We start from the raw sequence: 12,408 nt of genomic DNA, 5'->3' as shown, positions 1-12,408 counted from the left end.
TTGCTTCAGAAATCTAGAAAATCAGGAGAGAACTTGGTCTCTCAGCCTCGCTGGATATTTTATCCTGCTGAAAAAAACAGGAGAAACTCCTAGAATTTGTAATGGTTATAATGGGAATTGTAATGGTTTTAATGGAAACTGTAATGGTCACTGTGTAATTCGTTGCCTTCTTTTGCTCACATGTTTTGTCTAGTGGATACCATTAAGAACAGGTAATGGTTTCAATGGTTAGCTGATGGTTTGCAGTGGTGTTTGTCGTGGAAAACATTCGAATTTCTGTGATGGTTTCTGTAGTTTTTTCCCGCAGGTAGTGAGATGGTCAGTGCTGTCCTTATCTACACCTGAAGTTTGGCTAAATATCCACTCTTAGGGTGCCGATAATTTTGCAACCAGTGTCTCGCTGAACAAAAATTACACTACTTAAGAACAGTTTATTTGTTTTATTATTCTCTCATTCCGCTCCTTTTCATTAAAGTGATTTGAGCAGCTAACAAACTAAAGTTGACTAGCATGCTAACGGTAGTACAGTAGCTAAAATTACATTTTTATTTAAAAAAAAAAAAAAAAGAGTATTTAGTTTTCTGTCAAACCGCCTCTTCTTGTTTTGTGATAGTTGTTGGTTTGTTTGTTTTTTATCTCTCACACACAGAGCTGAGGGTGAATAACAGAGATGTTGACAATCTCCACACACCCTGAACTGAACTGATGATGTGTGTCAATTAGTATAATTTAGTTGCGTTTGTTTCCGCGGTGTGTTTGCGGGTCCCCGTGGACGTTTGTTTGTTCCTCTCCAGTCTGTAACTGATTGATTGGATCTGCTGATTGGCTTGTGTGAAGTTCCCCACAGTCCCTCACCTCGCTTTTCTAACCCTAATCAAGACCCTATTGAAAGAAGAAACAGCGAACAGTGAACATCGATCCAAGAAGCAGCGTGTGATCCTCAGGATGCTTTAGAAATCTGCAGGTTCAACAATGAAGTTGGTCCACCTTTAAAGTACCCAGTGATTCACTATGATATCATTTAGGGTGGTTGAAATTGAGTCTTTTGAGTCAATCAGTTAAATGATTCATTCAGATTTGCTCACAGATTTGTTCAGTTGCACAGTTAACCCGAATGTGCAGTCTGATTAGTTTGTACAATAGCTGTCCAGGAATTGTTTAACTCATCTGATTCACTGGACGACTGAGAAGTGAATCTCAGTCATGAAAGAAATGATTCACTGAGTCAAATAGTGATAGAGGAGCGAATCTAGGTCTTGAAAAGAAAGATTCACTGATTCAGACACTTGAGAGATGAGCGAATCTCAGCCATGAACAAATGATTCATTGACTGAAATAGTGACAGAGGAGAGAATCTAGGTCTTGAAAAGGAAGATTCACTGATTCAAACACTTGAGAGATGAGCGAATCTCAGCCATGAACAAATGATTCATTGACTGAAATAGTGATAGAGGAGAGAATCTAGGTCTTGAAAAGGAAGATTCACTGATTCAAACACTTGAGAGATGAGCGAATCTCAGCCATGAACAAATGATTCATTGACTGAAATAGTGATAGAGGAGAGAATCTAGGTCTTGAAAAGGAAGATTCACTGATTCAAACACTTGAGAGATGAGCGAATCTCAGCCATGAACGAATGATTCATCGACTGAAATAGTGATAGAAGGAATGAATCTACATCTTGAAAGAAGAGACTCACTGATTCAAACACCGAGAAAGGAGCGGAGTTCAGCCATGACCGAAATGACTCACGGATCTGATTCGGCATATGTGCAACTGCAAATGTGACTCTCTGATGTTTAAAACAGAGACGGATCATTATAGACTGTAAATTGATGTAAAATCTATATGTTTTAGCGTCCAAATTTCAGTTTTGCGGTTCGAATTTGCGAATCCTGTCAGCAACAACTGAACCAAAGGAACGACTCTGTACATTTCACTGACCGATACTGATTCGTTCACCTGACTGACTCGTTCAAAAAGACTGAATCGTCGAACACTGACCATGAATGAAACATGTCTGTTAAGCAGTGTATTGTGCTAATATAAAGAAAAATGCAGTGAAATGCTCACTTTGGATAAAACACACTCGTGCATCTGTGAACAGAAGAAAAATATCTGCGCTCCATCAATCTGTGCTGAGAAGTTTATCACTGAATCCTGCTGATTAAATCTGTCGGGAGATTTCTTGATTCCTCTCTAGTTTTCCCACATGCCCGAGTGCTGAATGAGGATATTAGCGAGGCTAGCGTTTGTGTTTGCATTAAATATTTATAAGCTGCCCTTCTTTTCCGGAGAGTTCGCTTCACTAGTCACTTACTCAGCACTGTTTGTTCAGAGAGAGTGAGAGAGAAAGAGAGAGTGAGAAGGAGAGCAGGCAAGGTCTCGGGATTAAAGTGTAAGAAGGAAAAAACCCGTCTCTCCAGGAAGCAGTTTAACCCCTCACACTTCTAGCTTATCATTCAGCTAATAGCTAATACAGTGACGAGAGTGAGGAATGAAATTCCTGACTCGTCGACAGTTTTAAAACTTGTTTTTAGCTTAATGATTTCAATGACAAGACTTAAAACTTGTCCTCAAGATGTAACTAATCAGAAACGGTGAGACATCTGCTGATAAATGACACCAGTTCTTCTAATTTTGCCCATCATTTGCCTAGAAACTATGCTAGCTAGCTAAGGTAGGGCTAACGTAAGGCTAACTTTCTAGTCATAAAAGCCTTTAGTATTTAAAAACGTACTTTTCCCAAGATAACGGAACAGAAATGTATGTAACATCATCTCAAAGGCATGTATGTATTTTCCTAGAGAGAGATTTTATGCTAATGCTAGCTCGTAGCAACAGTGAACCAATTGTGTTGTTTTTTAAAATCCTGCATTACCATATGGTGGATAACATAAAACCCACAAACATCACAGGATGACATGAATAGTAGTGTATTAATGGAGTGTGTGTGTGTGTGTGTGTGTGTGTGTGTGTGTGAGTGTGTGTGAGAGAGATAATTTATTAGGGGTTATTATACTCTAGTATTAGCTTTAGTTGTAGTAGTGTTTTCTATCTGATCACTCAGAGATAATGTGTGTGTGTGCATGTGTGTATTGGTGTGTGAATGCTTTTAAAGGCACATGAACATTTTGGTGCAGGGCTTCTGTGATTTGTACGAAAGCCATCTGTTTCCATGGTGATGTTCACCCTACGTCCGCCGAGATATTTCTGGAGTGGAACTTATTTGTACACACACACACACACACACACACACACACACACTTACACTTTAATGCATACTTTCACAAAGACCTAGTGTGTTGCTTTCAGCTGTTTTGATTATCATAACTTAAAAGGAGTTTGTGTGTGTGTGTTGCTCACACTGCTCACAATGCTCTCCCAACAAGAGTAATATAGAGAAAAAGCAGATATTCGGTGCCATTGCATCAGATCAGAGGTGTGTCTCAAAAAAAATTCTGCATGACTAACAATGCTAACACGGCTAACGGTACATGGATGCCTGCGGCCGCCATTTAACACAACTCTATGTTTACATTTATTTCCGGCCCTGAAATAAGCTCCACCTCCCATCTCTGCTTCTTCTCCCTAAAAGGCAACTCACGAGTAAAATGTAGTTTTAATTCAGAAACTATGCACAATGAAATAAATGTTTTTATCGCGGTTGCAGTATGACCTAGCAGGCAGCAGAGGGCGCTAAACGCTACGTACTGCGTCTTTAAACAGACTGAAAACGCGTGAATGCTTCAGTATACGTCAACCCGTTGAGGTGACTCTCACACAGCAGTCACGGAGTGCTCTAATGGCATGTGAACACTCTTCTGCTAGCTCTTCTTGCCCTCTCTCCCTCGGTTCTTAGTCCCAGTTCTCCGTGTGTGTGGGAAGAGACGGCATCTAGCCGAGTTGCGTTTTATTTCTGGCTCACAGGAAGGCTTCTGAGTCACCGAAATGCACAATAAGGGCCGATGCATCGATTTAGTACATGCACCAGAGCCACCGCTGTACGAACGCCGGCTAATTACACAATCAGCTGACTTCAAAGCCTCTCTTCGTCCTTTTTTTTTCTGAAAGAGCGTGGAGTAAGTGGGCGTACGCCGAGCCTCAGAATCAGGCTCTTCTCACTGCCTTACACTCAGGCTAATCATTAGCAAGCACCTTTGCTCATTAAGGTACTAGCTGATGTGACATTTTGAACATTTTTCAGCCAGACACGAGTAATGTGGTTTTGCAGACGTGTAATCCCGTTTGCACTAAATAAATGTCAAGTGATTATTGAGTTATGGTGGGAATCAGATGACAGGCCCATGTAAATTATTAATCAGGCTCCTGTCCAGGGTGCCGCGTGGTGATCGATGTATCTGCTGCACACATTGTCTGTTAGCTTCTCGTCCTGTCGAGTGTGTGATGAAAGGAGGGGAAGGGAGAAAAGGAAGAGGAAGGGGGAAAAGGAAAGGAAGGCATGAAGAAAGGGGAAGGAAGATAGGAAGGTGAAAGGATAAAAGAAAGATGGAGGCAAGGGAAGGAATGGGAGATTAAGAAAAGAAATGGGAAGGAAGGAAGGAAGGAAGGAAGGGGAAAGAGGGAGGAGACAAAGGATGGGAAGAGAGATTAAGGAAGGAAGGAAAGGAGATGAAGGAAGAAAATAGACTGCCAGAAAAGGGACATGAAAGAAGGAAAGGACGATAGAAAAGAAAGATGAAACCATGAATAAGGTAATAGGAAGGAAAGGGAGAGGAAAGAGAAAGGAAGGAATAAAACTGAAAAGAAAGAAGAAAACAGAAGGAAGGAAAGAAAAGGAAAATGAAGGATGGAAAGGGGGAGGAATGAAGGAAAGGGAAAGAAAGGTGTAATTGATATGAAGGGAGGAAAAAGGGAAAGGGATAAGAAACAAGAAAAGGGGAAGGAAGGAAAAGTAAAGTAACAGAAGACAAGGATAGGAAAGAAGGAAAGGGAGAGGAAGGAAAGAACTCCTAGACCTTCCTCCTGTTGTTTTGTGGTTAAAAGCTGGCAGTTCTGTCCTCCGCAGCTGATATGCATATTTATTCTGCTGGAAAAGAAAGGCAGGCTTTTAAGAAGGCTCTGAGGTCAGTCTGTAAATTTAGATTACTGATCAGAGAGAAGAGACAAGCGTTCCTGTTAGTGTCCTCATCACCTTTTAAATTCGGGACCTCATCAGGAAAGTGACTCCACCTGAGTGCTGAGTGTGAACATTTCTGTCATCTCTCTACTCATTTCTACGTCTCCATCAGTCCCTGTTCTGCTGCTGTTTGACTCCCGTCACCTCTGAAATTAATTACTCCCACTGCGAGGCCTGTTCATTAATGCTTATGAAACAAACAGATGGATATTTTTACACAGGTCTCTGCGTGTATGGAATGTAAGACGGTGGCCTTTGTAATAATGATGGTGTCAGGTGACAAAATGAATTCATGCAATTGCATCATTTGCTGTACTTAATCATGAGGCCACACCTCCTTTATTGAGACTGACAAGCAAAAAAGACCACGCCTCCTTTCTTGAGATTGACAGGTAAAAGGCCATGCCTCCTTTATTAAGACTGACAGGTAAAAAGACCACACCTCCTTTATTAAGACTGACAGATAGAAACAGAAGCATGACCCAGGCAAGCCAGAGAATTTTATTTATTTATTTATTTGTTTTTGTACACAACCGACGAGTAGACGAGGGGTCTCGTGCTGTGACAATGGCAGTAATAACACTCCCCCCATCATGGGGATGTGCTTTACCAGGTGTGTTTTTTCATTAGAAAGAAATTTAAAAGAGAATCTTTTCTTTTTCTCGGATCGCACTCGGGGGCCGCTGCAGGGACGTAACACGAGCCGTTAGACGTTTCTCATTCTGCAGGTCTCCGGGGCTTTCAGGCAGAGCTGCATCATGGAGATTTGGGAAGTGGTGATTGTGCTTTTATAGGCACTTCAAAACAAGGGCTTGTGTAATCCACGCTGTACGAAACAAAGCCAGTGGAAGAAACCATCACGGTGAGAGCACATGACGGTGGGTTCGGCTCGTAACGAGATCCGATTTATTGAACGGTGTGGTGTCAAATTGATGTGGAGGGAGTGTGGCCACTGTAGTGTACATCATACTAATTGGAAGGGGCAGTGGGAACTGTGTGTGTGTTTGTGTGTGTGTGTGTGTGTGTGTGGTTTTTAGACCACTGTGCTGCCTAAGCTCTACTGCTGTAATAAAATGTTAACACTCTCTCCATGTCACCTTCGAGAGAACGACTCACTGTCCAAGTCTTATTTTCTTTTACTGCTTTTTCTTCGATTTTACCCTCTCTATTCTTCCAGCATCACTGTGCTTCATAACCTACAGCCTCCTTTTCCACCTTGACTAGCTGCTTTGATTTGTCCAGTGAAACGTCTATGCTATCGTTATGACTTTAGCGTAATTCAATTATGTGCCAGTGTTTTTACTGTAGTTATTTTTACGAAGCTACGCTTATATTCCTTAATTTGGTGCTAACCTGTTGTTTTGTATACCGCACCAGTATCTACTCTACAGACTAACAAGCTATTTAGCCATTGCTAATTTTTAGCTTGTTCACACAGGAGATAAATTCGGTACGTAAATAAAACTACATGTTGGTAACCTGAAGCGTTTAGCCGTAGTATAGCCCTGCTTTTCTCGATCACAATCACCTCCTTCGCTTCCATGTAAAAATGTCTGCCCAAGTTAAGCGGAGCGTGAACTCTGTAGGAATTTGTCTTTATCACGAGTTACGCTGTGAATTTTATTAAAAATCGGTGTTGTGTGGGGAAAACGAACCCCATCACCTTGTTCAGTTACGGTTCACGGTGTAAGCAGTGACGGACAGCACTGGACAGTTTGTTTTATAATGCTGGATTAATAAATAACAGTAAAAAGAACAGTGGCCGTGTGGTAATGTGTAGTTTCTTAGCGCTACAGACATTCAGGTAGTTAATGGATCATACGGACGATTTTGCTAATACACTGTGCTTAGCACCGAGCCATTCTTCCTAATGCGACCCCTGTGGATCCCTGCGTGATTCTAGCTCTCTGTACAATGGCTTCCTTTAAATGATCCCCATTCTTCCTGTGTGCGTATGTGAGTGTGTGTGTGTGTGTGTGTGCGCGCATGTGTTTGAGATCAGACGCTTTGTGCTCCAAGCCACTGTAGCCCTCTGCCATTACATTGTCACAATGCCCAATAATAACCTCTCTAATAACGGGTTAGGCTGTTCTCTCCTTCTGTCTCTCTCACGAGTCATACTGTCCCTTTTCCACTCTCCCTCCTGTAGCGCTCTCTTCCTGAGGCAGCTTCGCCTCTTCATCTTCGACGTCACCGTAATTAGCGCAGCTGAATAAGGCCCCGCTCGCCACCTGCAATTACCCAGATTGCGGTTGACAGAGCGGCGTTCTGAATGAAACGGATGCTGCTTTGTGACTGACAGAGCGCAATAATGAGGAGCGGAGATGCCACGAGGAGCATCGCTGCTCTGTAGGGGAGAGGGCTCGGAGACCTCCTGCTGCGCTCCGCTTCTCGGTTTTATCCTCCTCGGCTAAATATATCCAACCGGTTTGCAAAAAATAGCACAATCAATCTTCATTTTTCCCGTGATTGCTTATGGAGATTGCCCACCAAGTGGGGGGGTGGGGGGGGGGGGGTGTTAGGAGGAGAGTAAAATAAGGTAGATCCCAGAGTCAGTGGGAAAGTGCTGGGAGTCGTGAGGGAACCTCAGATCACTGCAGGTTTCCCAGCAGACATGGTATGCTGAAGTCAGGCATCCAGAACTGGGCTGCAATAGATAAAGTGAGCTCTGCTGTCAGTAAAGGAATCTCTGTATGCTCAGGTATTATTGTTATTATTATTATTATTATTATTATTATTATTATTATTATCTCCAGCTGCAGTGGTGTGAAGTCATAAATCACACCATCAGTATCACTAAATCTCAGATAGATTTTGAGGAATAGATAGAAATAGACAAGAGGGTCAAGTCAGGGATTGGACTTTTGCAACATTAGTCCAAAGTTTGCTAATTCTTGTCCACATTCGTATCGAAATAACCTCGCAAACTGTATCTGTAAGCACCAGAAATTACCAGGGTGGAAATCCACTATTTCTAGAACATAGGAGGAGCGTTCCAGGTCATAAGCGACCCTGGTCAAGGGCTGCATTAAAAGCTGTGGTGTGTTAGAGCATCGAACATGTGGAGTCGAACATGTGGACTGGGAAAGAATCGAGTGTATCAGGTCTACCTACAATGAGCTTAGCGTGTGGAGTTGTTTATCACATGTTTGTTTTATTCTCTACAGGTCCAGTGGGGAGAGTACGGAGCCGTTAGTAGTGTGTGTGTGTACATGACCCTGGCCCCGTGATGATGATGAAAGGCCTTTCCAGCAGCCGCAGTCACCACCACATGGTGGCCTGCGAGCCTTCGTATGACCCTATGGGTCACCACGGTGATCGCAAGCCCTACCTCATCAGCCAGATCGAGGCTCCACCTCCTCCTGATCATCCGTATTACTCGTCACGGAGCTCGTACCAGCCGGATTGTGTGGTGCCTTACGGGACCTTCCCGCGGCGCCACTACAGCACAAGCCATGAGCCTAAAGAAGAGTGTGCTGTCGTGCCGTACACGGGTGGAATGGGGCCTCCGGGAAAATGCCAACGAGTGCCAGTTAGCCTGCTGGAACATCTCGATCGGCAGCTTCCAATGGCACGGGATGGCTATCACACACTGCAGTATAAACGTGCAGCGGCTGCTGCGGCCGCTTTAGAGCAGCGAAATGACAGTCCTGGGCGTATCCGGCACTTGGTGCACTCGGTGCAGAAACTTTTTACCAAGTCACACTCGTTAGAGGGGCCTCACCACGGTGGACATGGGCACGGACACAGTAAGAGCAGTATGAACGGAAGCAAAGCCAGTCCAGACGGAGAGAACACGCCGGCGCCGACACCACGGCAGCGCAAACGGAGCAAGAGCCGCGAGCGCTGCAAATCGGCTGAGCCCAAGCAGCGGACACCACCCTCGGGATACTGGAGCTCGGACGAACTGGAGCGGGACGTCTGCCCTCTGCGCCATGCCGCGCCAGGCATCATGACCGTGGGACGTCACCCGGAGCGGGCGCAGTCTCAGTACTTCCTGGAGGCGTGCGGAGCAGAGCCGACGCTGAAGAATTCGCGCAGCAGCAGCGACGTAGCCAAGTGCACGTCGTGCGCCATCACGGCACCGGGCACGGATGTGGCACAGCTGGCGAAGAAGAGCGCATGGTCGTCCTCTCTCACGGTGAGCAGGGCGCGCCAGGTGTACCAGCAGGCCGCTGTAAATCTAGATAAGGCGCTAGTGAAAGCAGAAGCTTGTCAGCAGGAGCGCACATGCCAATTCTTGCAGGTATGCCACATCCAAATTTAAAAAATTCCAACACCCTTTATTAATAATTTCCCCCCTGCACACCCATGCTTACCTCACCTACCTTCACTTTCACCCTCACCACCACCACCGTCACATCCTCTTCCTCCTCCTCTCCTCCTGCTTTCTCCTGGAGAGAGGCTCCAGCTTTGATTTGAGTTCTGCTGAGAAGTAAGTGCAAACCACTAGCCGCCTTACTTTCTAGTTAGATGATCATGTATTATTTCCGATATTTTGATTAACCTCTGAACCTTTAATATTTCATCTCTTTCTCTATAATTTTTCCCAGTTCTTTCTATCATTTACGCATTATTCAGGTGGTGTGTATTAGAACTGTCACAATTATAACATCATTGAGTAACCACAAATATTTGAGTTGATCTTAGATAGGCTTCAGTCCAGACAGAGATTTTGCTTGCTTATATGTCCAGTACATGTACAGTATGTGCGTTGTTGCACTACTATAAAGGTCTAATTAGAATTTTTAAACACACTCAGGATGACATTCACGCCATGCTGGTCATCGTCATACACCGGATACACGTCGTTTCATTTCTCCTAGCTGTCCTCGTAATAACCTGTAGTCGCTTCGTGTGCGAATGGGCCGTTACGCTCTGTTATTAATGCAGCATCGAGTGGAAATAAAGTCAAACCGTAGATTGTTGATGTTTAAAGAACGATAATTCGAAATGTCATAATTGTGACTGGTCTAATGTGTATGCATGTGTAAAATAAAGAAGGGACACGGGACGGGTGTGTACGTCTGTTTGATGTGTGATTTAAATGAAATGAAAAGTGCTTCTGATTGGTTTGGATCCCAAGTGACAAAGTGAGCGTCTGAGGATTTCAAATCCCGAGTTAAGCGTTGACTGTTTCGCTTCCAAGGAAGATGTGGGAGCCTTCGTTTCATCACACGTTCAATTATTTAAATCTGCATAAAAGCACTTCAGAAGGAGAGAAGAGTGCTGATGGTGGGTTGCATCACATGTTTAATTATTCAGATAGCCCAGCTTTCGGGTTCGACTCTTACCACATCGTGTAGGCAACAGCTGCATGGAGAGCACATCCTGGGATTGAGTGACAGGTATCCCTGGGTCAACGAGGGGCGGAGCTTAGGTTACAGTTTTATCAGCCGGTTGCAAAACATGATCGTGAGACGTAAGTGAAACATGTAGCTTGCTAGCAAATGCTAGCTGGATTCACCGTGTCTAAATGTACAATACACCAGATATATTACTGCAAATGAACACACATTTAACTAACATAAACAGTGTAGTATAACAGTTCATCATTTTATACACCCTGCTAGGCTAATAACGCGGTCACGAATGATGCATATGAAATGCTAATATGGCGCGTATGATGAACTGGGACTTGTACAATGAAATATTAATAGACATTCGGGGTAATAATTGTCTTTAAAGGGTCATTACACACGAGACCTGCAGTAGTTTGCACTATGCGCACCAAAAATATGAGATGCAAATAGAAACTGAGGAAAAGTTCTGGGTAATAAATGCCTGTCATTAAAGGGTCATTAAACACGAGACCTGCAGTAATTATCACAGCAGCGTTGAGGAGGGGGAAATAAATGGCACCTTGACATTCGCTGACGCTAACCTCAGTGTTACAGTGCAAAAACTGAAGCCCATGGTGGTAAACAAAGACCCAGTGAAGGGGGTGTGGCCTCAATTCCAGTACAGAAGGTATGGCCTCTGTGACTCCATTACAGTGAAGGTGTAGACTCTGTGCCTCAGTTTCAGTAAAGGAGGCATGGCTTGTCAATTCTAGTGGTAGCTTACTGGTTAAGATATCGGACTACTGATCGGAAGGTCATGAGCCCCAGTGCTGGGCCCTTGAGCAAGGCCCTTAACCCTCAACTGCTCAGTTTTATAAACGAGATTAACGTTAATCGCTCTGGATAAGGGCGTCTGCCCAATGCCGTAAATGTAGTGAAGGAGGTGTGTCCTCTGTGCCTCATCGACTTAGAGGACGCGTGGCCTCTGAGCCAGTCAGTGTCAGTGAGCAAGATGTGGCCTATGTGTCTGTCACTCAGTGAAGGAGGTGTGGCCTATGGGCCTGTCACTCTCTCAGAAAGAGGTGTAGCCTGTGTATCTGTCAGTCCTCGTGAAAGAGGTGTGGTTGATGTGCCTGTCAGTCTCAGATAAAGAGGCGTGGCCTGTGATTAGCAGTCTTATTGAAGGAGGCATGGCCTCTTTTCTGGTCAGTTCCGGTAAAGTCATCTGTACCTGTCGGTCTCCTAGGGGGCATGGCCTCTGTGTGTGTCCGTCTCTATAGAGGAGGTGTGGCCTCTGTTCCTGTCAGTCCTAGTAAATTGTCAGTTGTTTGGTTTGTACTTGTAGCAATAGAAATTAAATTGATAAATGATATATATATACAGTTGCAATCAAAATGATTCAGCCCGCATTGCAAATCAGGTTTATTGTCAAAATGTACAGACTTTCAGCTGTATGCGGTGAACAAATCAAACAAAAGTGCAACTTATAATGATTTCTCCAGTCTCAAAATTATTCACCCCCCTGAATAGAATCCCTCACAACAGCACTAACATACAAACCAGCTGTTCTCACAAGCACACCTGATACAGCTGATCAAGGGCTTCATTAGTTGCACCAGGTGTGCTTGAGCTGGAAGATATGAAATACCTGAACTGGCTAGGGGTAGAAATTATATGAAATACCGGTATGAAATAATTATGTATAGATATATAGAACGCATTTTCCATGAACAAGCATGCTTCATAAATTTACTCACAAATATAATATAGCAACTTTATCCAACTGTAATAAAGAACACTTTAAAAAATGAAGCCTTAACAGACTAGAAGCACAGAGATGCATTACGAGTGATTGACTGTGATTCACAGCCTCTCAGTCACACATCCTCCTCCTTCCAAAGAGAGGATTTCTGCCATGTTCTCTCTCACGCTCGGAAATTGCAAAGAATAACTTGTATCTCTTTCTTTTTTTTTCTTTTTTTTTCT

At 43.8% G+C, this 12,408-nt stretch overlaps 1 protein-coding gene across 3 annotated transcripts in view; it reads left to right on the top strand.

The window, feature by feature from the left end:
• dlgap1a (discs, large (Drosophila) homolog-associated protein 1a) overlaps nucleotides 1-12,408 on the top strand; it is a 64,286-nt gene that overhangs the window by 32,650 nt on the left and 19,228 nt on the right. Inside the window, exon 2 of one of the 3 annotated variants that reach the window (XM_053651294.1) lies at nucleotides 8,308-9,386. In XM_053651294.1, the coding sequence (XP_053507269.1) occupies nucleotides 8,370-9,386 (1,017 nt within the window). In that variant the 5' untranslated portion in view covers nucleotides 8,308-8,369. Of the gene's footprint in view, nucleotides 1-8,231; nucleotides 9,387-12,408 lie in introns of those variants that run through there. The other 2 variants (XM_053651295.1, XM_053651296.1) reach the window with 2 other exon arrangements.

The sequence above is a fragment of the Ictalurus furcatus genome, chromosome 20 (genome assembly GCF_023375685.1).
Source record: "Ictalurus furcatus strain D&B chromosome 20, Billie_1.0, whole genome shotgun sequence".
NCBI classification, from domain to species: Eukaryota; Metazoa; Chordata; class Actinopteri; order Siluriformes; family Ictaluridae; genus Ictalurus; species Ictalurus furcatus.
This window is presented reverse-complemented; position numbering and strand designations above follow the sequence as displayed.